This window comes from Aspergillus affinis (assembly GCF_023601865.1).
Source record: "Aspergillus affinis strain CMG 70 chromosome Unknown NODE_87_length_163274_cov_91_156480, whole genome shotgun sequence".
Taxonomy (NCBI): domain Eukaryota; kingdom Fungi; phylum Ascomycota; class Eurotiomycetes; order Eurotiales; family Aspergillaceae; genus Aspergillus; species Aspergillus affinis.
The window spans coordinates 106,736-131,077 of record NW_026515868.1 but is presented as its reverse complement, the minus strand read 5'-3'; the positions used below and the strand labels follow the sequence as shown (position 1 = coordinate 131,077).

The 24,342-nt window shown below is 48.2% G+C and overlaps 7 protein-coding genes across 7 annotated transcripts; 3 read left to right on the top strand and 4 right to left on the bottom strand.

Moving 5' to 3' along the window:
* Positions 1 to 5,839: 5,839 nt before the first annotated feature.
* On the top strand, positions 5,840 to 7,129 carry KD926_010837 (uncharacterized protein; the record flags this gene model as incomplete). The annotated part of the gene is made up of 5 exons (XM_053103241.1): positions 5,840 to 6,013; positions 6,092 to 6,196; positions 6,252 to 6,473; positions 6,525 to 6,667; positions 6,733 to 7,129. The coding sequence occupies 5 exons, from the start codon at positions 5,840 to 5,842 to the stop codon at positions 7,127 to 7,129; spliced, it is 1,041 nt and encodes a 346-aa protein (XP_052953400.1).
* Positions 7,130 to 7,229: 100 nt separating this feature from the next.
* Positions 7,230 to 10,268, bottom strand: KD926_010836 (uncharacterized protein; the record flags this gene model as incomplete). The annotated part of the gene is made up of 7 exons (XM_053103240.1): positions 7,230 to 7,459; positions 7,526 to 7,905; positions 8,349 to 8,883; positions 8,940 to 9,223; positions 9,278 to 9,514; positions 9,565 to 10,107; positions 10,162 to 10,268. The coding sequence occupies 7 exons, from the start codon at positions 10,266 to 10,268 to the stop codon at positions 7,230 to 7,232; spliced, it is 2,316 nt and encodes a 771-aa protein (XP_052953399.1).
* A 579-nt stretch (positions 10,269 to 10,847) lies between these two features.
* Positions 10,848 to 12,221, bottom strand: KD926_010835 (uncharacterized protein; the record flags this gene model as incomplete). Its single annotated transcript, XM_053103239.1, has 1 exon — positions 10,848 to 12,221. One exon carries the CDS (start codon positions 12,219 to 12,221, stop codon positions 10,848 to 10,850), a length of 1,374 nt encoding a protein of 457 aa, XP_052953398.1.
* Positions 12,222 to 12,663: 442 nt separating this feature from the next.
* KD926_010834 (uncharacterized protein) lies at positions 12,664 to 15,229 on the bottom strand (the record flags this gene model as incomplete). Its single annotated transcript, XM_053103238.1, has 4 exons — positions 12,664 to 12,768; positions 12,826 to 12,915; positions 12,996 to 13,228; positions 14,440 to 15,229. 4 exons carry the CDS (start codon positions 15,227 to 15,229, stop codon positions 12,664 to 12,666), a joined length of 1,218 nt encoding a protein of 405 aa, XP_052953397.1.
* Positions 15,230 to 17,092: 1,863 nt separating this feature from the next.
* On the top strand, positions 17,093 to 18,226 carry KD926_010833 (SET domain-containing protein; the record flags this gene model as incomplete). The annotated part of the gene is made up of 2 exons (XM_053103237.1): positions 17,093 to 17,929; positions 17,984 to 18,226. 2 exons carry the CDS (start codon positions 17,093 to 17,095, stop codon positions 18,224 to 18,226), a joined length of 1,080 nt encoding a protein of 359 aa, XP_052953396.1.
* A 209-nt stretch (positions 18,227 to 18,435) lies between these two features.
* On the bottom strand, positions 18,436 to 20,259 carry KD926_010832 (LLM class flavin-dependent oxidoreductase; the record flags this gene model as incomplete). The annotated part of the gene is made up of 8 exons (XM_053103236.1): positions 18,436 to 18,663; positions 18,714 to 18,891; positions 18,942 to 19,498; positions 19,549 to 19,608; positions 19,661 to 19,673; positions 19,727 to 19,937; positions 19,999 to 20,139; positions 20,196 to 20,259. 8 exons carry the CDS (start codon positions 20,257 to 20,259, stop codon positions 18,436 to 18,438), a joined length of 1,452 nt encoding a protein of 483 aa, XP_052953395.1.
* Positions 20,260 to 21,434: 1,175 nt separating this feature from the next.
* Positions 21,435 to 23,888, top strand: KD926_010831 (sodium:solute symporter family protein; the record flags this gene model as incomplete). The annotated part of the gene is made up of 10 exons (XM_053103235.1): positions 21,435 to 21,514; positions 21,564 to 21,621; positions 21,680 to 21,866; positions 21,918 to 22,017; positions 22,073 to 22,156; positions 22,210 to 22,396; positions 22,445 to 22,666; positions 22,723 to 23,041; positions 23,102 to 23,616; positions 23,670 to 23,888. The coding sequence occupies 10 exons, from the start codon at positions 21,435 to 21,437 to the stop codon at positions 23,886 to 23,888; spliced, it is 1,971 nt and encodes a 656-aa protein (XP_052953394.1).
* Positions 23,889 to 24,342: the final 454 nt, after the last annotated feature.

The window sequence follows — 24,342 nt, the reverse complement described above, 5'->3', positions numbered from 1 at the left end:
CCTTCGCGAGACAAATCGCAGTATAACTGCAACTATACTCAGCACCATAAAAACTCCACAGGTAATATAAAGCTTCGGTTGCCTAGTTTCGTTTAAGTATGCCGGAAGGGAAGCTTGATTTGCAGTGTCGGTCATTTTTCCCGAGTTGCTGTTGTTTAGCAAATGAGTCGAGGCCAAGCGACCACGAAGTATGAGCAATTGGCTCATAAAGTTTGGAAATACAAAGAATTTATCTTGCAGTCAGGTAGCACTAAGAAAGAATGCAGGCGTACACGCGGCGATTTTGATCTGAACTGAAAAAAATACATTATCCACCTAATCGACATAACCGCTGTCTCAATAAAGTAGGGGCTCGAATACTACAAACTCAGTCTGCAAGGTCTTCCTTGGCCCTCGCAGATCTGCTTACGATTATGCGGCCATGACATGCACAAGTGGGCAAAGACTCGGTGGGGGCAAACTTGCAGAGGTGGCTGATGGCATTCTACTGGCTTAGGGTGATTTCTATTCATTCTACATGAGTCATTCAGCTTTTATTGTATTTTGTATGGGTCACACTACTCCATGATCCTGGACACGTGGGTGATTTCATATACTATGTAGGTATGTATAAGCCATAGCAATTATCGGGCGGCCCCCGAGAATTAGGAACGGAATGCAGAAGGCGCCAACGCAAGCTCAATTCACCAATAAACAATGTGTATGTGTTGGATACCTACCGGTAAACTTTTATCGCACGCTTGCCTATAACAATGGCCCAAATCAAAGATGGATCGTTGGGCACCTGGCGCTCCTAGGGGCTAATATCTTTTATTCTATGTGATAGTCGTCTTTATTGCAACTATGCTTGGCACATGCAAAGCATCGACAGGCCTGCTTGAAAAGTTTGTTTGGTCTTTAGAGTGCTCATTTATATCTGAGGTCAGAAAATAGTCGAATGTGTACAGTTTCAAACTTCTCAAGAAGACCAGTGCGATCATCGTATTATCTAAGGGCTACAACAATCCTTTGTCACTTGATTGAGTCGCTGTATGGTTGTATGCCGTCTGTGTTAGTATCGGTGACCTTAATGGAGCGTTTAAATTCAAGAAATCGTGAGTTTCATGGGCTGTCCGTCATATCGCGGGCCGACCAGGAAAGTTTGACCCCAAAAAGAGCTAGAAAGGACAGAAGAAAGGGATACATGGTTTGTTATGCGTGTTCAAAGAATGGTTCCTAAGATATTACCACGCTTGGGCGTTTCATCTAGGAATGAACAAATGGATGCCCTGCTCAATCCAAAGAGCATTAAGGCTGTTGCTCGTCAACACCATGCTTCAAAAATGATTCGATTAGATTGGCGACCGAAAATTCCGTCTTTATTGTGATGGAACAACAGAAGAACGGTGGTGCAATATTCTCTGGCCTGCATATTCGGTACTGGACAAGTAGAAAATTACAGCCTGATTCAGAATATTTTCAAAAATAGCGTCTTCACCATCCAGTCCGGAAAATTCGGAAACTGCCGCCCCGAACGGCATAATTTTAGGTCTTAAATGAGTGGATAAGTTCAAATATGCTGTGTGGTTTAAATTAGGAAAAGGCGATGGATGAATGATAATGTTGCGACAAATCGACAGATTGAATTCGACCCTTGTAAATATGATGCTACCGAGATACGTAGCTGCCAAACAGCGTTGGTTGGGTTAACAACGCTTTCTTTATGGTTTGTTACACGAGCCCAAAGAGAATTTGAGCTAGGGATGAGATGAATTTGAAAGTTAGCTTGATAGGCTTTTTTAAATAGATATATTGACTGCTTCTAAACCTCGTTTTCCTGTGCATGGTATCACATAACATATCGTATAGAAATCCCAAACAGATTACAACCGCCATGATATGATTTGAACATGGTTCTTCAAGTAAACGCATCGGAACTATCGCTGCTCTCTGATCCCATCGGTAAACGCCTCAGATTGCGAGTTCTTTCGATCAGATAGCTCGCCGGAGTTACGCCTTGATTCGGGAAGCAGTCAGTAAAGCTTCTCAATGATAAATAACTGGCAAAGAATAGTAATTATCGTACCCGGTCATCTCTCGCGCCTGTTGAACGAGATTTCCCATGTTGCCGGCGCCACTAGATCTCCGATCGGGGTGGTCGTTCTGGGGATGGCCAAAGCTGCCTAGAAGATTGTTGACCTCTGTTCAATGATCATGATTAGATTCTTCTCTTGGTATGAGGACAGTTAAGTTTCCTAGAAAACATACTGCTCTGAGCCTCCGCGTGGGGCTGCTGCGACTCTAGGGGGTGTCGGGACTCAGTCTTGAGGTGACCGTGTTTTTGGGCGATATCCATTCTGATTAAAGGTTTGATTTGGTCAAAAATAGTAGATTATAGATACTTGTTGAAGCTATGAAAGAAGATTCAGAGAAGGTAGTATACAAACAATATGCATTGTTACATCCACAATAGCCTTAAATACCCACCAATTTCGGTATTACATCATACTAGCCACATCGCAGACCCAATTCTTCATGCACATCGATCAGGAAAAATCGAACAAGCTCGCATTCCTGGCGTGCGTCATGACGAATGCACCTGCGATGCTCATTTGCGCTGGCAGCCGCCAAGATGCTCGGCGGTGGAGAAGCATCTGTCCCATGAGCTCTGGTGCCTGGGACGGTTATGTCAGCCAAGCGTAATGCCCGAGTAATTCAGTCCTGGAAGGGTCTCGCCATTTGCTGGGAAATACTCCGTGACGATATGCTGGGGAATACAATGGAGATATGGCGAAATCTATTATATCATATTGCGTTGCTGGACAGGTGGCATATGCCGAGGTAGGTATTTACTAACGTGCCTGGTGTTAATTATATCGTGATCTAGTGCTCTATTCCATCACTTTAACCCTAGTCACTGGCCCCTTATACACCTTCCTCGCGTACGCAAAATAATATACCATGGAGAATATCGTGACGGCGCCGTAGATGAGAATTCCCCAGTTCATGGTCTCGGGATCGACTTCTCGCGTCATCGGGAAGAAAGTGAATACCCAGATAATCGCCAAGACGAGAACGGAGATGGTATCCACAAACGGCGAGAACCGACCCATACTCCAACGTGCCGGGGGCAGAGGCTGTCCACGCCACCGGCGGATACGCACGCAGGTGATGGAAATCATGTACGATGAGAACAGGGCGGCCGTTCCGAGCGACATGATCGCATTGAAGGCGACGGCAGAACCGATGTTGATCAATGCAAGGAGAGCGACAATGACACCACTGGCAAAGAGAGCATTCAGAGGGACAGTGAAGGTGGGATTAATCTGGCCGGAATGTTAGATCAAAGACCCGGGTCATAGCGATTTGTCATTCCAAGCGTCAACCCCCGGGACAAAGACATACCTGGGCAAAGAAATCTGAAAAAGGGAGACCCTTGTCGCGAGCGAATGCATATACTTGTCGGGATGTTGTGGCAACGTTACTGACTGCCGCACAAAACTGCATAACCATGATGATACATGTCATTCCCGTTGCCGCTCGAACAGATCCGGTCGAGTTGAGGAAGACCTGGATAAATTCAAAGCCGGTCTTGGTTTCCATAACCTCATCGATGTCCCCAACGCAAAAGGCGAAGGTGATTATCATGACAAGGCCGGTAGAGCCGTTGATGATCAAAGTCCAAAGCATACCCATGGGCAGAACGCGCGATGCATCGCGGATCTCCTCGGCTTTTGCAGTCAGCAGGTTGATAGTTGGTCTTTTCGGAATTAGGCATTACTAACACATGTGAACTGCAGAATCAGGTCCTACGTGCATAGATCGATTAGCGAGGTGCCAAAATCATCAATGAGCCAAGGTCCGTACCTATCAATGCCATCATCGGGCCAGTAAGGCCGACCAGACAAGCGAGTCCGTTATTTCCCCAGCCTCCTCGATCCTCAATTGACCCAAAGACCTCCGACGCCGGCGTGGTTGGCGAAAGAACCCAAAGCGGAATGAGAATGGCAAAAAAGCCAAAGCAGTGGATAATCAAAATGATTCCTTCAATCAACGGCAACTTTTGCGCCAGAAATGTGTTGAAGAACAGGGCTACCAAGGCAACGGCAATAACGAGAAGAGTAACATGCCACGGCTGGTAGGTGTAAGAGTCAGGGTAATTGATCGCGACAATGCCGACCATCATGTTGGCAACTGTGTACGAGCAGCCTGCAATTCCCGTGTGCCAGCCCAGCACGCAGACCCAGCCTGTGAAGTAGCTCAGGATGCATTGACAACTAGGAGGTGCAAACTCAGATACCCAGTGATATTGCCCACCAGATGTCGGTGCCCTTACAATCCACATTAGCTTGATGGTCAGAACCAGGCTGGACGAAGATGATCAACTCACATGGATGCCATCTCCGCCATCGACAAGATGGGAAAGCTAAACCCCAACAATCCAGCAATATAAGTGTATATCATCCCTCCCTTTCCACCATTTGTGAGGCCGAAGGAAGCACCACTTCAAGTAGTCAGAAACGTGCGATGAATCACAATGTGTCGACAGCATAGAGATACGAACTAAAGAATAGCTTCCCACGTGCACATGAGCACAGCGCTGAATCCTAGAACTGAGAGGAAGCGAAAGTTTCGCTGGAAGGTTAGCAATTATCTTTAACTCGCATAAGCTGATCCCATACATACATTCAACTCTTGGTCCCTGCCCACTCGGTACATATCCTTCTTGTCCTGAGACGTTCCCCCTCGAGATCCAACGCCGACGCTGCCATCTTCAGGAGAAGTGGCGTACGCCGATGATTGGACTTGTTTGTCTGACCACATTGTGGCTTAAAGTTAATGAATGGGGTGTTACAACTGCAGCATCAAAAAAGAAAATATAATAAAGTAGAAAGGTGAACGGAAGGATGAGGGATTTGAAGGAAGAAATATTTTTGTGACCACTCCGCGGGTCGAGCACGAGGGGGCAAACATGCAGAGAGCTTTGAACGGCCATGCTGCATATCTAATCCATGCAGCGTGATTTTTCTCGCTCCTTCAACAGGGGTCGTACTGTAGTATGCATTATTAGTCCATTGGCAAAGTGTATTAACACAGTCAAGACATGTAGGAATGCCTGGCGGCTTCTGCTTTCCGACAGCTAGCCTACGGACTATTCTGATTACATGCGACCAGGCCACATTTAGTTCAATTTCAAATCGTCTCCACAAGGTCTACCAAAGCAAATTAGTAAAATCCCTCCGACGTCCGTACTCAGTACGATCGATTTGTTCCTTCGGGGTGGGGGGGCATGACCTTCGGGCCATGAAAGCCCAGATGTAACCAAAATCTCCTTTAGTTCTTCTCGGCGCACGGCTTGGGGGTCCTCAGTGGAGCCCGGATAGACGGGCAATGGACACTTAGTTTAGGTTCCGTCCGCTTCGGAGAGGCGTAGGCTGAGGGTCTAGGGCATAATTTGACGCGAGCTCACTACGCCGCAATTATAATCCCTGTCTAGTAGCCAACAAGGAATGTGACCCTGTTTCATCCTGGTGTGCTGGTAAGAGAAAGTTCTTATGTCCCAGCTTCGATATTAATGCAGATCATTTCCGCAACGAGCCAGACCACACAGCGCGACAAAAGTACGGAGCATGGACATGGTTAGACTTAACGATACGAGGGCGGAAAGATCACACTTAATCACTTGGCAGATCCTGCTTCAAGAGCACCCGTCCTTCGGGTCGACAGGGATGAGGGGGAAAAAATGAACGGAACGGATGATTTGCGAGAAACCTTTGCACCAGGAGATGCTGTTCTTGCATCCTGTTAGGACTGATGTTCGCCATCTCGTCCAACCTCCACTTCCCGGCAGCGCACCAGAATGTATAATCCCGCCGCGTATGAGCTTTCGCCTACCGATCAAAGGGGCTTGGTGGTGATCACTGCCACCATGCTCATGTCATGGATGGTGATTGTTTCTTTGATCCGATTGTACATGAGATTGGCCCTGAATGGGCCCCTGGGTTGGGACGATTTGGCAGCTTTTGTCGGAGGTGTGAGTACATCAGAATCATCAAAATCAGCAGATTCATCAGTTCATCCATTTCCTGTCGCGATTGACTCCCATCCGTAGGCTTTCGGAATCGCAAATGTGGGCGTGATCATGAAGGGTGTCTCTTATGGCTTAGGCCAGTCTGCCCAGTCGGCTACAGTAGAGCAGTTGACGAATGAAGGCAAGGTAAGTTGAATTCTGTCCACACAACGTATTTCTCACTACTAAGAACTCCCTGAAGACTTTGCTCGCTGCAGATATCCTTTTCATTGCAGGTCACTGCGGCGCGAAGCTGTCTGTCTGCCTTCTTCTCAAACGACTAGGTCGTGAGCCCTCCTACCTATTGTGGTGCAGGGCTACCAAACTTCTTACGGTGCTTTGGGCGATCGGTTCCATAATTGCTATCGGTATACTGAGCAACTCCGGGACTCAATTGGGCATTGAAAGGATGGACTCAAGAGTGGTAAACACCACCTTGCCCAAGGAAATCCGTATAAATCTAACAAAAACACAGAACAATGCTTGGAAAGGCATTACCACAGTTGATGTCATTACGGAAGCCGTTTTGGTGGCACTAAGCGTATATTTGGTCTGGGGGATACGCATGCAGTTCAAGCAGAAGGTGGCGGTTATTTTCGCGTTCGGGACTCGGGCGACGTGAGTCACTTCATTCATGCAGTTTCTATCAAACATATTAAGCTGACCATACATTTCTACTATAGACTAATCATTATCTCCATCGTTCGACAAACATACCTGAACCGCGCATACTCCGGAACCGATGTTTCACTAGGACTCTCCGACGCATTGATCGCGACGGAAGTCCTTCTACACTTCAGCATAATGGCCGCAACGATGCCGTGTCTCAAGCCGTTCGTCATCGCTTTCAATACAGGATGGGGACAAGGTGTCAGGAAGAATGGAGGATCATATTATGTCGATTCAACCAACACCGCGTCGCATGCTCAACCCAAGCAACGGAAAGACGATGATGAATTGAACCCGACCGTTACTGGGGCCTCTGAAGGCAGCGACAACTCCCAACAGCTCATCATCCGAGAAACAAGAGAGTGGACGTTACAGGCGGAGTATATCGAGATGGACTCCTATCAGAGATAATCACTTTTTGTATCAATAGAACAAGAAATAGACTATTCGATGATTTCAAACCGAGTTCGAGACCACGACAGTCATACTCCATGACCCGTGAGCCCTAATTCTAGTTCTTCAAACGGGGCTCTCGAATCATTGGAAGATTGCCCTCCAAGTTCAACGGTGGATCAACCTGATTTTCAAACCCATGCTTGTAATACAACGGTGCAGCAGGCTCGTACGCATCCAAATAAGCAGCGACCCCATTTTGATCTGCCAGGCCACAGCCCCATTTCACCAGAAGCGACGCAGCGCCTTGTCGTCGATACTCCGGGGCAGTGATGATGAGATCCAAATCTATATCGAATACTATTAGTTCAATCCCTCAAGATCCATAACTTTCTCGGCAGCATGGAAACCCACAATAATGCTCCCTTGACCCCAGCACTTTCTCGCGATGCTCCTGTGTGATCCCGAACAATTTCCCACACAATTCCCGATCGGATTCTTCATGCCACGGCGGAAATCGCGGTTCGTATTTTTGCGCCGCGAGATTCCATTTCGCATACGCGACTACGCGATCTGGGTGACGCGTGTCGACTACTTTGATCATTCGCGAGTCGGGTTTCTCAAGTAGCGAGATGCGGAAGACTTCGTTCCACCATTTGCGGACACCGGGGGTGTCTGGGAACATTTGTAGGTTTTCGGGGATGCCGAAAGCACTATAAAAGAGATCGGTTAAGGACGGGATATCGTCGAGCGTGACGGGCTCGAGTTTTAGTGTAGATGCCATGGCGGCTGATCTGGAGTAATCGGGTGGGAATAATTTGTCAGGTAAGAAAAGCGAATGGACAGGAAAGGTCTATGGTTCTTATGTTGTGGCAATTCTATGGTCTGACATTTATTTCATTTCATTTGTGCCTGCTCATTTCCAGGGAGAATGACAAGGCTATAAAAGCCAGAACAATGGCTTCGTTTCAATAAAGCATTGTTATTGGATGCGAGATGATCCATATCGCGCTCTAATGCCCGGCGTAGCATTTGGTCAATCTCGGCATCGACGGCGTGATCCTAGCGCTGATAGCCTGATAGCCCCGTAGTCGGTCGGATGAAAACACACTATGGAGCCCGGATTACTCGCTATTTCAAGTATTCACCCTCCAATTGTGCCCCTCTCCGCCCATCAATTCTGACCTCCATGAATCCAGAGACTCAAAATATTCCACCCGAAAAAAACGCATCCAACAGCCACGCACTTTCGGGAGACCCAAACAAAGCATCCACATCCACCTGGGCCTCGCTTGTATTCATGCTGCTTTCATCGGGTGCGTCCTTGAGAGGCGGGTCCAGCTTAACCGCCCATCCCTCTTTCAACTTATGCATCATAGCTCCCAGCCCCGAGTATGCGTGGCGGTGAAGAGATTTGTTGTCATTGCCCACTATCTCGGCGACTTGATGCCATTTCTCGGCAATCTGATGGGCGAGGTCTAATATGTCTGCTGTGCGGCGCACGACGGCCTTATCCCATCCTGGAAGATCGAGAGTCGAGAGACGGAAGAGGGTGACAAAACAGTGTGCTATTTGAATGATGTGGGTTAACGGAAACGAGGCGAAGTGGGCAGATGGAATGGATAGGACAAGGTCAAAGAAGCATTTGACCGCGCGTAAACAGGCATAGAGGTGGTCCAGGCGTTTCAGATCGTCTTCGCTGGTGGTTGGCTTCAGGAGAGCGGGTTCGTAGATGCTGACCTCGGTGTGGCATAGATGGAAGAAGATGGGCTCTTTTAAGTATCTGGTTAATTCAAGGTTGATGATATTTTGGGTAGAGGTTACATACTGTTATTCTGAAGTTCTGTGGGGATCTCGGCTCTGGTCTTCTCTAGTTGGTCTCTTAAGGCGGAGACATAAAACGATGACGGTGCTCGGGGAAACACATCAGCAGCGAGCATTCTGTCGTTCCACGGCCCGACAGATATCTTTCCCGCAAGAAGGCGTACTCGCGTGAGTTGCACAAGCACAGCATCATTCGGGGTCTCTGAGCTTCTATCCAGTACGTCCAGACAATCGGTCATATGTGGAGTCCAGCGAAGAGGGTCCATTCGACCCAAGTACTGTGATATCCTAACTCATGTTAGCTGCGGATCAGCAAGTTCGATCAGAACGCCATGTGCTCACATTGAGCTTAGGACGAAAAAGCTCAGCACTGCCCTCCGCTCGTTCATAGTGCGTGTTGCGGAAAGACGAGGCCGGAGAGATTGAAGCTGGCTCTGGCCTAATGATATTTGATTGAAGGTACCAGATTCGGGGTCCCCGGGAGGGGGGTTAGTCAACCCTAGTTCGATGATCAAGCCGTTTGCCAGCTGGGAATACATGCACAACGAGGACTTGAGAGGGAGGCTTTCATATGTGATCCTGGATCTTGTCAATCATATGCCAATGACGATAGTAAGAGACAGACTAACCAAGCAAGATACACCAGAATCGCCTGAAGTAGATCGAGAGTTTTCTCCAAATCAACCAGCACGGCGTGAGAGATCTCGCGACGTAGGCGCGTGGTAAGGTCACCGACGGTGACGACATCCCTGGATTTCGTGACCTCTATACAACGCCAAAGATATGGAGACTCTTTTTTGAACTCCGTTACCGATTTAGTCTCTGGAATATGGACAAAAGGGAAACACGGGAGCTTCTTTGCACGAAACGAGCTCAAGAGACTTTCCTCATAAGCCAGCTTGCCTGTTTCACTAGTCGGCTCAAGCGGTTGGGTCGCAATCCAATCACAGTCAGAAGTCGATGCCACACCGATCGGCTCAGGAGACGTTATCTGCTGCTCCATAGATTCCGATCGAATTGACCTTCGAACATCTGCTTCATTCGTTGATCCCGACGCGCTTAGCAGCGATAACAAGCTGTCCACCTTGTGCTCCAACTGAGCCGTCCTAGACGGCGGTTTCGGGTTCCTCTTTCTTGCCGATTGGACACATTGTTTGTTCAATCGGTTGCATCTGGACCTGTTAGTTTCCACCACCGATTTTAATTTAGACTAGTCAGTCGGTCACCTTTGACATTTCCCGCCAGATGCACTAGGCAAGCATCTACACTTAGCCTGAGCGCAAGCCGTGCACGCATGGCCGTAGGCCGCAGAGGAGCGCGCGCTAGGAGTCATATTAGAGCCGTCAGGGGTATAGCTGGGCGTTTTTGTCTGTGAAGCCCAGGAGAAAGGGATTTGGATTTCTTTCTGACGGACACGACATTGCGACCGGTGTCTGGGACTATATCATCCGAATCCCGCCGCCTTGGGGAGATTGAAACGGATTTCGGGGCGCTTTGGACTGAACTCCGTCTCGGTTAGAGGAAGGTCTAGCCTGTTCTGGTATAGCTTAAATTCCAATGGATGACTCAGCTTCTGAATGTACAGTGACGTCATCTACACCGCTGAGAGATCATGATAGTAGGCATTAGCATAGAAAATGAAAAGATCGTTTCAGAATACTCAGAGCCAGGAACAGGTTTTTCGCCTTATGGTCAATTCCTATGTCAAAAGAGGACGCCGTTAACCTAAACGTGCAAAATCGGGCTGTCCAAAACAAATATATATATCCGCCTGCACGAACAAAACAGTGGAGAATGCCTATTCGCTCACCATTGCTTCTACTCTTGGCATCAACGCGATTAGTCCAGAAATTATTTACATCTCTACTATACATCAAATATCCACCAAGGTCGATCTTTCTTCTTTGTCTGTTCATTCACTATCCGAGGGTGATTGGTATCTCTCGCAAAATTGCCGTTTAGAGAATTCTGCCGGATCATATCCAAGGGTTATACCATATTCCTCACAGAGCTCTGCCAACTCCTCAAACATATCCCACGGCCATTCATCAACGTCGTCACGTGGGGGATATGTCGGCTGAGGTCTGAAGCGAACATAGATATTCCTCAATTCAGACGTTTCCGGCGCGGTTCTCACCAGCTCAATGAATTCCTCCATCCAGAGCAACTCATTCTCCCCAAAATCATTCAACGACTCAGACCAGAGTTCTTCCGTGGAGAAGCTGACCACTAAACGCTTTAGCGAAGGCATAGAAAGCTTTTCATGTGCTCCCTCAGGAGAATCATGAAACAAGTTGTATGCAGAGATAGTCAATTCCTCGAGGGCGGAGAAACCTTGCAAGTTCGGAATTCCGTCGCTTCCTTGGGTCATGACGCCGATATCTATCTTTTTGAGAGCATGGCATTGAGGTAAGAGCAGACGCTGCACGCCCTTGCCTGTGTACTCTTCATATGCATTTGACGCGGTTAATAGGCTAATTTTCACCTCTTCTAGGCCGGCAGGCCATAGGAACAATTGCCGTGCCACGGTGACACCAGCCAAGGGACGTGAAAAATGGATAGATTTGATTTCGGATGTCTTCTGTCGGCTGATCGGAAGAAGCTCATCCAAGGCCGAGGTCAACACCGCATCATCAGCATTCCCGGGGAGGATGGTGGGTGGCGGGCTTGAGGTAGTTGAAGAGTTGGGAACACTCTCGTCCCCCAATTCTGGTCCCTGTTCCTCAGTGTCGGAAGTCCGGGGCCTGAATGGTTTGCTCCAGTCCAGCGACGAAACCGACAAGTGTGTCAATGTGAGCATATCGAAGAATTCAAATATCATATTCAAGGACGGCAGGTCGCTCAGCGACATCTCAGCCAGGCGCATTGTTCGAATGAACTCAAGAATGGGTCGGCCTATCCTATAAGGACGACCGCTCAAGTTCAATTTGCGTACGGAGTTGAATTTTCGCAGCAGGTCTAGCGTTGCCTTCTCCACGGGGTTGTTTAACGAAACAGTAAGATGAAGATCCCTGACGAATCTGCAGATGTGAGGCCTTTCTGTCACGAAGACCATCTGTTCCGACGGTTCATCAAGAATATTAAGCGACAGGTTGCGATAGAGAAGTCTCTCACCAATGATTCGCCATCGCCGACAGACTAACATGAATCGTAGCCATGGATAATATTCCAATCTTCGGTGCCAGGCCGTGTAGCCCGGTCGGCTACGATCGGCATCGAGAGGTGTGATCTCGAATATCCAAGTGAGCAATTCATTGGGGAGTTTATTAATGAATGGTTCCTCCATAGTTTTGGGAACAGGCACAGCCAGATGGGCAGATTCTGATGGTGAACGAATGATGTGGAGATCTTGCTGATTTCCCGCTGGATCTTCCGCCCGCACGGGGCACACTCATGCTTTCGGTGGCAGTATTGAGGTTGGAATGTCTAGGCGATCTTGATGCTGATCAGAATATGTGAAATTCGAGGAGCGAATAGAACATGTATGCCCAGACCCCAAAATAGAAAAGAATTAAAGATGACACTGTTTACTTTTGGAAACTGCCTTTTGTCCGCGCTCTGACCACGTGACCTGTGTTACAGTTGTCCATATCCGGCTTAGCGTTGCTGCCTTGTTGCCTATTCACTGTTCTAGTTTGAGTTGAAGAATTGAAATTCGTAGTTGCTATCGCTATCTATAGTCTTATGTGCAACGAGATTCATGATGTTCCTTGCCAGCTATGCATGTCTTACAACTTGGCCTGCTTCTCCTCCCGCCCCTCAAGGTTGGGGTGAGGAGCTCGAACCGGTCGAGTGACGGCGTAGAAGGCAAAACCGGACGACTTAGTCGAGAACTAAAGATAGAAACACGCATTAGCATTGTTTTGCAAGCCTCGAAGGGTGATTTGGACTCGGTCGAGACAAACTTTGACCTTAGATCCGACGTGGAAGAAAGCGAAGTCACCCGGAACTAGATGGTGGGTGATCCCGGTAGCCTCGTCCTATTAATAGGAATTTCGTCAGTAATGTGTCTCGTGGCTAGTAAATGCAATCACCTGTGATTCAAAGAGAAGGAACATACCAGAATATCGATCTGACCATTCAGGACATACTTGGTCTCCTCGAAAGTATAGTGCGCCGGTCGCTGAGGTCCTGCCTCAATCTTGTAGAACCCCGAAGTAAAGTAGGCAGGAGATTCGGTCTTGGTGCGAATGGAGTGGAAATCGGCCGTCGTCGCATTTTCACCCTGAGGAAGGGGAATGTACTCGTGGCCAGCGCCTTTGATGACGGTGAGAGGAACGAGGTTGTTAGACACTGTTTGACGGGAAATTCATTATTAGCTACTCCGGAGATTCACTGTATTTATACTTGGCTGAAAGGCAATCAATAGTAAAAGATAACTAACTTTTGTTTATCTGAATTGAATTTTGTTTTATCGTAGAACAAGATCAAAGCTCAGCCAGCTTGTAGAAGTATAGATTTAATATAAGAAGGGAGAGCAGTTCGGATGCACTCCCGGGCAATGGCGGAGTCCCTGCATGGTTTATCCCGATGAGGGGAAAAAACCCCGGTGCCTCGTCCGCGAGTGGGGAAAAGACCGGATGCTTGCCCGGTATCCACTACAGGTCAGTCACACTTGGAGCAAGATTGACGTGCGATGTGCTAGATCTTAGATAATAACTAGAACACACAAATGTTTTCAGAAGGGCGAGAAAGATTCGCAAGGAATATCATTGGGGAAGGAAAGTGCGCTACAGTGTTGCAGTTCAACAAAGCATGGTTCACACATTTCCACCTGTTATTAGGAAATACAACATAGCCTGACTTTCTCCTCTGTGAAAAAATTGAACCTTGACCGCTTTGCCTATGAGAAGCCCGAGACAGCATTACCAAAATAGGCATGTTGGTCCTTGAGAACTAAGTACAGTATCCACTCGATTCTTGAAGATGCTGAGCAAACGCCGCGGTCTGATATCTTGAAATGAAAATACAAAAATAACATAAGCATCAAAAGGAGAGAACCAAGAAAAGCAAAAGGCAAAAAAAGGAAAAGCAAAACATTGGCGCGTCTCTTCTTGACGACTGGCTTCACTGACACCTCAGATGAATGCCTGACGGATGGGTCTCTGAGAACGATGGAACAACAGCCGAGGCTTTCAACGTCTTCCCCAATTGAAATCTTCTAAAACACAAAAAGAACGTTCCTGAAGTTCAACTGGATTATCCAGGGCCAGATAACCCCCATACACATTGGCCGTCATTGTCCAACAATGAAGACTCGACATGAACCATGATTCATTCCAAGGATATCACACTGTAGTCTTCTCCAAAAAAGCCGGTTCGTTCGACAAACACAAGATGTATCTGACACTGCTTAACTAGGAGCTCTAAATCGTAGGCCCGTGCTGACAGCGAGACGGAATCAATCTGCATAAGCCTCAGTCCAGGTAGGCTGCCGGAATTTTTGATAACAATGAGGAAACCCCTAAGCCAATGGTAATGTTGTTTTTGCATGCGAAAAAGACAATGGTCAGCCCACGCGAAGTCCTTTAGACAGTTCAAAACAAGGTGTTCAAGCTGCGGTGCCGCTAGCATGCGGACGGCTGTTTTTGGGTCTAGGCACATGAGATCGCCTGTGTACATAGTTATCTTCTCAAGGTTGCTGAAGCCCGAGAAGTTCGGGATGTCATTTTTTCTCAATGGTAGCGCCCCTATCTCAAGGACTTTGAGAGTTGCTGCGTGCAATAAAAGTTTCTCCCATAAGGTCTGGAAATTGTATTCCGAGTTTTGAGAGTCTTTGGGCAACCAATGTAGTCTGACGGTTTCAAGATTGGCTGGCCACAATAAGAGCTTTTCAGTAATGTAGAGAGGAGCATCGGGCCACCAAATTCGGAGGTATGTGATCGTCGAGGTTCTTTCTCTGCTTGGTGGTAAGACGTGTTCTAGGTCTCTTGCCGGAGGAAAACTTCGATCGTCCGGATTGAGCCGTTTTTCCACATTTAACCGCGTCAATGTCGGGATATCATAGAACTCGAAGACTGTCTCCACTCGCGGAACGCTCAATAGTTTCACTTCAGTCAACGGCATTTGTCGCACCAGGCGGAAAACACCAGTGTCAAACAATCTGAACCCAATACCGATGGTAAGTGTGCGGACAGCATTCAATAGTCGTAGTACTTGGCGTGTGATTTTCCGCCCATTATCGCCGTTGTAAAAGTCCCGGAGCTCCACTGATTGGACGAAACTGCGTATCTCTGGTTCCTCGATGATATTGATCGCGTAGGGTCCTGGGTAACCGCCGACATACAAAGTCATTTGGTTGTATAAGACCCTCTCTGCAACATTGTACCATCGCAGACAGACTCGCATAAACCTTACCCACGAATTCACCGTTTTATGCTCTCCTTCGAACGGCTGACAATACTCAAAAATGTAGCTGAGTACCTCGTTTGGAAGTTTGTCAATGGGCGCCTGAGATGGCTGCCCGAGCGATCGAGAAGCCATTGTCGGTAGGGCCATCGTTCATTCAACTCAGAGAGTCAAAATTTCCAAGAGATCAAGGGGGTTCCTGACTGCAATAAATGAGATTAATTCCATTATATAGTGAATACCGAGTGGCCCGAGGTTCCGGTTTGAAGTCCCCGATTAATGGAACATTCCGTACGGAGCTGGGAAATTCCGGAGACCAATTCAAACGGACAATAGCATACATCAAGATCATTGAGGCGCAGCAAGTTGACACAGGAATGGTTGAACCCCTCTACGGGGATAGATATCACCGGCCTGTAAGTAGGCGCGCTTCTACCATCTTGACCTCTTTAATAGGGGCGTTTACCCACTGATCTACTAACAAGACCAGAATTCCAAGTCAACGACTTGGAATGCGCATCACCCTATATAGTGGTTCAGTTCGGGGTCATCACGATAGAGCGGTCCTCAGTTACCGAATGTCGGGATGTCGGGATGCCGAGAGGCCTGAGGCTCCAAACATCACATTTTTGAAACCAAGTTTTTCTGCCGCTTACTCTTCTTCTTTTCGCTCTACTTGAAGTTTTTTTATTTTCATTCATATTCAGTCTTACTTGCTTTCATTCCACATTTCTTTACAATTTATTTGTTTTTTGGTCGCTTTATACCGGAGCTATCAGCTCCTTCGGCTCTTCCCGGGCTGCCAACGGCCAAAGGAATTCACATTCACATTCATTCACATAAACACAGGTATAGACGGTACATCATCCTGTATCTTTCACTGCAAAGAGATCACACTACGACGCTATTTCACTTGGACTATCATAACTATTGGTTGTGACCGGCTTTAGCAAGCTTTAAACAGGGAATCCCGATCCATATCGCCATCACTGCCCATCCAATACAATGTCTCCTCCTGGGATTAAAGATTAGAAACAAGGACTTGAACTGAATGACATTCCCTCCAATTCCTTTCTGATCACCACCGGACAAAACATGAAGTTTTCTTGTTTGTTGTTTGTCGCCGGTGGATGGATGACTCAGCCCTCAGCCACGTGTGGTCCACATGATGACCAGAACCCTATCTTGAACAACACTTCTTTCGGGCTGGAATCTGCTAATGCTACATATGGTAGCTGCTCGATTAGACTTGAAAGATACTTGGCATTCTTCAAAGTTGTTCGACCTGTTTCAATTCCGTTGGACTGTCTTCGACAGTATCGGATATTTTGCGCCAGTGGCAAAATGTATAATTCTTGCAGACAAGCGGCGAGGTCTTTGATCAATTGAATTCAAGAGTAGATTGAAGATGGTATAGAAGTTCCCCGTTATACAGTTCATACAGAGCACAATGATGGACAGGACATATCTATTCAATGCAAACCCCCCTCTCCAGACCCAAGCCAATCACGACCCCCCGAAAGGCCTCATGATGCCAAGAAATGAGCAAGGTCCCACTAGCTAGCGCCTCGCAGCCACTGAGAAGGTCTCAAAGGGCCCAGATCCACGGCACAGATAGTGGGACTCGGGGGGCAAAGATAAGATTATTCAAATTTGGCGATCAATCATTAAGTGAGGGAAAAAAAAAAAAATTCGGGGGCAAATTTCTCAGCGCCGCAAATTTTGGAAAGCGCGGCCACCCCGATTTTAAACACCCTCAGCCCAAAGTCCAGACACAATCCACCCAACCCCAGAAAACCCAACTCCAACATGCAATCAACGTCACCAACAGCAGAGCAACGTCTCCATATCACAACAGATCACCTCACAAATGTCACAATAAACACATCCGCCCAAGATTCTTGGGTCCACGCTTCTCTCACACAAAGCACGAACCCATTCAAAGGCCGCCAACTGCTCGCCTCGCACCTCATAAGCAAAGGCGAACTACTTATAATAGATACGCCGTACGCTGTAATTCCCGTCGTTGACGATCCCGAATCGAATCCGGATCTCCTATGCAGCAATTCCAAATGCAGTCGGAATATTATGTCCAGTGCGTCTGCGCGCACCTCATGCCCGAGCAACTGCATTCCCGATGTAGCATGGTGTAATGAAGGCTGTCGAGCAGCGGACCAAGCGCGCCATACGTTTGAGTGTACCTGGTTGAAGAAGTACGGCGCCTCGATACGCTCGAAATGGGGCGAGTACGAGTTCGGGATGCTCTGGCTTATTGTGCGGATTTTGGCGACGAGGTCCGTGGAGTCGCAGCGTGGTGCGGTATTCAGCTCGAATCCACGCTTTAAGTCGGGATGGGCGGCTATCGAGTCGCTTTGTGGCTCACCTGAGACGTGGGCGTATTCGCAGGTGCGCGCGTGGAGTACCCTGGTAAAGAAGTATCTGAGGGATTCCCCCTCATTACCGCATGGTATGAGCGCCGAGGACGTGTTGGCACTGATCTGTCGCGAAGAGGCCAATTCGTTCGGTCTCTATCCGAGAGAAACAGGGGTTTTCCCGTCCCCTGATCCCCCGGTCGATCGGGGGGAGCAGTTCGCCGCAGCAGTGTATCCTCGAGCTGCGATAGCGAATCATTCGTGTAGCCCGAATGTAAGTCGAGACAACCTTCGTTTGCAAGATGAAGCGGAATGCTGATGGAGTTAGATTATTCATAAACCCGACAACGACCGGAGAATGGTATTTGTTGCGTCGTGCGATATCCAGCCCGGCGAGGAATGCTGCATATCGTATTTCGACTTGACGGAGTTTGTGGATTTGAGCGAACGGAGGGAACATCTGCAGAAATCGTTCCGGTTTCTGTGTAAATGTGAGCGGTGCCTTGAAGAAGAGGCACCTGAAGAAGACAACAGCTGGGACGCATTTCCAGCTATGGATGATGACGAATAGACGACTTGAACATATGATTTCTGATTATATAAAGCTGGAGCATCAATGAGAGCATGAAGAAAGGCGCAATCGGTTTATTTCGACTACATTATGGACAATCACTTCACCAAAAAGACATTTATCATTTATAACTCCACAACCAACCAAAGCTCAATTCATAAACTCGTATGAGTAGTATCATACATTCATCCTTGACGGAAGCCAAGCTGCTAGTTCTCAGGGATTTTATGATTCGCGGCCTCCACTCCAGCATTCCAACGATACTTGGCGGCAGGATGATCTGCAGGTGGTCCACTCTGCCCAGCCGTCGCGTAGAGATTCTCACGATAAGTACCTTTTTCAACGGCATAGTCGTCCCAGAAAAGTCCTCTTTGGCGAAGTTCGGGGATGAGAAGGTCAATGATATCCTTGAAAGAGCGGGGCTTGACAGCATATGCCTGAAGCCCTGTTAGTCTGGGATGCCGGATGATAGCCAGTGTGTACTCACCAGATTGAATCCATCGACGTCGGCTTCTTGGACCCATCGTTCCATTTCATCTGCCACCTGTTGGGGCGTTCCGACGGGCGTCGCACCCAGTCCTCCAACAGTGATATGCTGTCCGACAGTCGACTTGGTCCATTTCGCGACTCCGGGTGTGGATTTCGACCACCCTTCGACGGCAGATCTGGAGAAAAGGTCAGAAAGCCCTTCAGTGAAAACAGAGCCAAAACATACCGAATGGCATTACTCTCCACACGTCTTAACTCCTCATCGTCCCCGTACGTATCCAGGTTGATTCCAGTCCAGCCACCAAACAACGCCAACGCGCCATCGATCGACCCCAAACTCCTGAAATACTTGAATTTCTCCTGCGCCTCTTCCTCAGTATTACCTAGCACCGGACACAACAGTGCCAAGAACTTAATTCTCTTCCCATCGCGACCGAACTCAGTGCTCGCCAGCTGACGAATCTCTGCGATATTCTTCGCTACCACGGCAGGACTGTGTCCGGCCACGAAGATCGCTTCAGCATGCTGAGCCGCAAATGTCTTACCCGCTTTTGACGTACCAGCCTGCAGGATGACAGGGGTGCGCTGGGGACTGGGTTGAGTGAGATGAGGGCCAGGTACTTCGAAGTACTTTCCGACATGGTTGATTTCGCGCACGCGGGCCGGATCCGTGTAGATTCCACGTTCGCGATCGAGGACGACGGCGTCGGAACGCCAGGACGATTCCCAGAGTTTGTAGGCGACTTTGATGTATTCTTCTGCGACGGCGTAGCGGTCATCGTGCTATATTGTATTAGCGAAGGTAACTGTTGATTCATGCCTTGGGTCCATACATGTGGTTGATGCGCGTGGCCCAGATTGCGGGCTGCAGAGTCAAGATATCCGGTCACAACCTGCGGGTCTATGTTAATAGAGATCGCATGAATTGGCAGATAGTTTACTCACGTTCCACCCTATCCTGTAGGCGGGAGTCAGCTATATCGGGACAAAAATGAGGAGTGTGTGACTTACCGTCCCTTCGTAAGATGGTCGACTGTCGACAACCGTCTCGCCAAATGATAAGGCTGCTCATACGTCGTGGTCACAGTCACCCCGAATCCAATATTCTTCGTGGCTGCTGCCATGGCAGGGACGACGGCGAGGGGTTCGTTGACAGGCCATTGTGCTCCCGAGATAATCGCTGGTGCGAGATTCCTAGGACCTTTGTAGACGTCGTAGCCACCTAATCACACCGTTCGCATTAGTTCCGAATAGCCAAGGTCTTGGTTTTCATGAATACTGACCTAGAACATCCGCGATAAATATCCCGTGGAATTTCGCCGACTCCAATAGCTTAGCTAATTCAACCCAATGGTCGATATCGTTGAAACGATGCGATTCATCCTCAGGGTGGCGCCACAGACCGGGCGATTGATGCCCACTGCCTGTTAACTGTGAGATTTGTGACTGAGATTCGACGTGAAGGGGAGACAAAGCGTACACATTTCAACGAAAGCATTAAGAATAAGCTTCTTGCGCGGCTGCGCAGCGTCGGTAGCAGTCATGATTGCTAAGATTGTCTGTGATTGTGTGACGATAGAGCTTAAGAACAACGAACTCAACGATCGACTCTGCCAGCACTTAAAATCCAAACTGAAATCACCAAGTGCAGAAGCCAGCTAATAAGTATGCAATGATTCAAGGAGCCACGATGTCATCGTCCCCTCCTTCATCGGCACAGTAGAGACAGTCTTCTGCATAGCATCAAAGTGGGTCGTGATGACGCCACAGGCGCACGACGAACACAAGACGAGGATTCGCCGAAGGAAGCGCAGATCATAGACTTTATCGGGTGCTGACCAGGGTTGGGCTATTCCATTGGAAATAACTGCAATAAGGACGAAAGAAAATAAAGTTGGGGTGCAAAATTGGGGTATTGACGGTCCTTGGAATGCGGTTGCTCGCGTTATCGTCAGTTCCTCTCGGCATCACGCAATGCGCGACGCAGAATCGGGGGAAGGGAGGAAGTTGAAACGGATACCAAGCCATGTCCAGATTAAATAGGTAAGGCCCGAAATTTAACTCATTAAACAAGCGTATAAGAGCTGAAGTGTTTGTAATTAACATAAATACAAATGGCAGTTGAAATGTCGGGGATAAGGTGTCCTCTAGCCTATACAGCCCTACACCTAGCGCCAAGAAGCCTCAACACGGCTTACTCGTAGCTCCATGCCGCTCAATGGAATGCTGCAAGTGCTATCGGCCGATAGGAAACGGATATTCTCTCGGTATTGCGATCGGAGCAGTGGAAGACAGCCAAGTATAAAGTTCATCCACCAGTCCGGTTCGCGTGAGCACCTCATATCGATTCTTTATCATATCACAGTGGGCCTATGCCGCCCTGGATTGCACCAAGGATGCACTGACCAAAGCCTATCATTCCATGTGAAGACCCCTGCAGGATCTTGCAGAGACTATCGACCTTGGGGTTATTTAAGGCTGGGGATATCCACCGCTAAGACCTTACTTGACTGCGGCGTTTGCGGTCTCATCTTTCCGACTAGTATAGCAGTAATAGCTTGCGGACTGAAGAACGAAAAGATGGCTCAGATCCTTGCCCGTAGTGGCGATGGGGGAGTTGAACCCCCCTTGTCTCAAGCTGTGGGATATGTTATTGTCGTGGTGGTTGGGCTAATCATTGCATTTGGTATTATCTCTCATTTCCACCGATAAGTTCTACATGCTGATGAAGAAAGTCATGATGATAATCACTCGAGTGTTAAAGAAAACTACCGGAGAAGATAACAAGAAAACAGAGATGTATGGACTCGAGCACTTGCGGCCCATTCCACTACTAACAAAGGGATAGGTTTATGACGGCAAACCGCACAGTGAGAACGGGGTTGACGGCGTCAGCCGTGATATCAGTACGTGCGCTGAACCTCCACCTTCATGGAAAATGCGAAAGGCTAACTCTCAGCATAGTCATGGCTGTGGACGACTGCGCTGCTCGGGTCTTCCTTTGTCGGATACGACTACGGCGTGTCGGGGTCATTCTGGTTTGCCGCCGGGTGTAGTCCCATGATCGTTTTCTTCGCCTTACTTGGAATATCATGTAAACGAAAGATCCCGGAAGCTCACACTTCGCTTGAAGTTGTTCGGATCCGCTATGGTAGGCGTCGCGAAAACAATCAGTTCCCGTCTGTTATCTGAAATATTACAGGGAGAGTCGCACATGTCGTGTTCATGACTCTTTGCTTGGTCAACAATATTTTTGCATGTGCGAACATGCTACTCGGCGCGGCTGCGGCTATCTCAGCAGTGTGAGTTGGGATGTCTCAATAAGATTCGAAGATACATTCATACTAACTCAATCAGGACTGGAATACATATTATCGCCGCGACATTCCTATTGCCGGTCGGAGTAACCGTTTACACTTTCGTCGGTGGCATTAAAGCAACGTACGTGGAATTGACTTAACTCTCCGGCCAGCAGAATCTAATCGCCCAAACAGGTTCTTAACAGACTACTTCCACACGGCAATCATCCTAATTATCGCTTGCTACTTCTCCATAAAAGCCTTTACGTACGAGGAGGTCGGGTCGGTCGGAAAATTATACGATCTTGTGCAGGCCGCCGCTCAACGGCATCCCGTTGCTGGAAACCACAATGGAAATTACTTGACAATGACATCGAAGGGAGTAAGTATGTCTCTCTTTAATTCATGACCAAGTCTCACCTCAATTCAGGGAATTCTTTTCGGTATTCTGCACATCTGTTCCAACTTTGGTCTGGTCATCATGGACACCAGCTACTTCATCAAAGCCTTCTCAGCTGCCCCATCGTCAGTCGTACCGGGATACACGATCGGAGGTGTCGCATATTTTGCTATCCCATGGGCTCTGGGCACTATCATGAGCTCACTGGCTCTTGGTCTCGAGAATAGTTCATCTTTTCCTACTTATCCTCGGGTGCGTCAAATCTTTCTCCCCATCTGGTGGCCCAGAAAATTAACAATTTCAAATAGAGAATGACAACGACCGAAGTCAGCAACGGTCTCGTCCTGCCCTACGCCGCTATGACCATCGCAGGCAAGGGAGGCGCTGCAGCCGTCCTACTCATGACCTTCATGGCTGTAACATCCACGCTCTCTGCCCAGGTCATCGCCGTCAGCTCTATTCTCAGTTTCGATGTCTATCGACAATATTTCAACCGGAACGCATCCGACAGAGATATCATTCGTGCTAGCCACTTCGGAGTTATCTTCTTCGCTGCTTTCTCCGCCGGATTTAGCACGATGTTACACTACGTCGGCATTGATCTTGGATGGACGCTATATATGCTCGGTGAGTGTTCTCTTCGATACCAGTTCATTGTGGACAGAAGGAATACACTAATATAATCAGGCGTGGTGACCTGTCCCGGCATCTTCCCTATGGCATTCACCATCCTCTGGCGTCGGCAAAGCACGGCTGCAGCGATCCTCTCGCCCATCCTAGGCATGGCCACGGGTATTGGCGTTTGGCTCGGCACCGCGCAGCATTTCTACGGTTCAGTTTCCGTCTCAGCAACGGGTCAAATTTTCCCCTGTGTCTATGGAACCGTGGCATCGGCTTGCTCGCCCATCTTGTACTCGGTGGTAATCACCTTGATCCGACCGCAGAAATACGACTGGTCGGAGTTCAAAAAGGAGAAGCTCGCGCTCGAAAAGCTGAACAGTGATCTAACGACCGTGCCTAACGAGCACATTACGCAGCAAAATAATGCCGAGACTGGGCCAAGAAATATATCCGCTCCGGAGACAAAAGAACTCAAACGATGGGGTCGCATAGCCGCATTTTGGTCCATCGCGACGTTCTTGGGTCATTGGGTTATCTGGCCGCTACCGATGTATGGGTCGAATTATGTGTTTGGAAAGGGGGTAGGTTTTTCTGATTCAACTATGGTACTAGCAGAAATACTGATTGAGCATAGTTCTTCTCTGCGTGGATTATTGTCGCGATTATCTGGCTGTGGGGAACAACACTCATCGCTATATTCTATCCTATCTTGGATGGGGGCTTTCAGCAGATTGCGCAGGTTTATCGCGGACTGCGAGGAAGGGGTACATGGACACATGATGATGAAAGGGCTGAGACGCCCTCATCGCCGTCTGTTACGGGGGTGCAGGGGGTGGATAAAGAGGGCATCTAAATTGTTCTACACTCCTAGACGCCGGCTTCAAAACCTGAGAGAACCAGCTTCTTCAATTCATCACCTTTTTGTCATTGGATGTATAAGTTTCTCAGATGGCAAAATGTTCCTGTTGGAACGATATTGCCAACCAGACTAGGGAGGTGGAGGATCCTGACCTAACCTACATACCACACGGCACCTTGCTTGGCCTAGGCTTGGCCTACCATTCCAAATGGCATACCAAAGGATCAGGAATGCATAGGTGTAAACAAAGGGGACTATAAATAGCTAGGCAGATTGTAGTTTAGAAATGACACTTCACTTTTACCCACCGAGCATATACCTATATTCAGTTGAATCGATAGGATATCTGCTTAGGGCAATGACCAAGTCAACCGACAGTTCCTCATGCTATTTAATTAACAATAAGTCATCCTGTTCCATTCGACTTTTACAGATAAGTATCGGATCG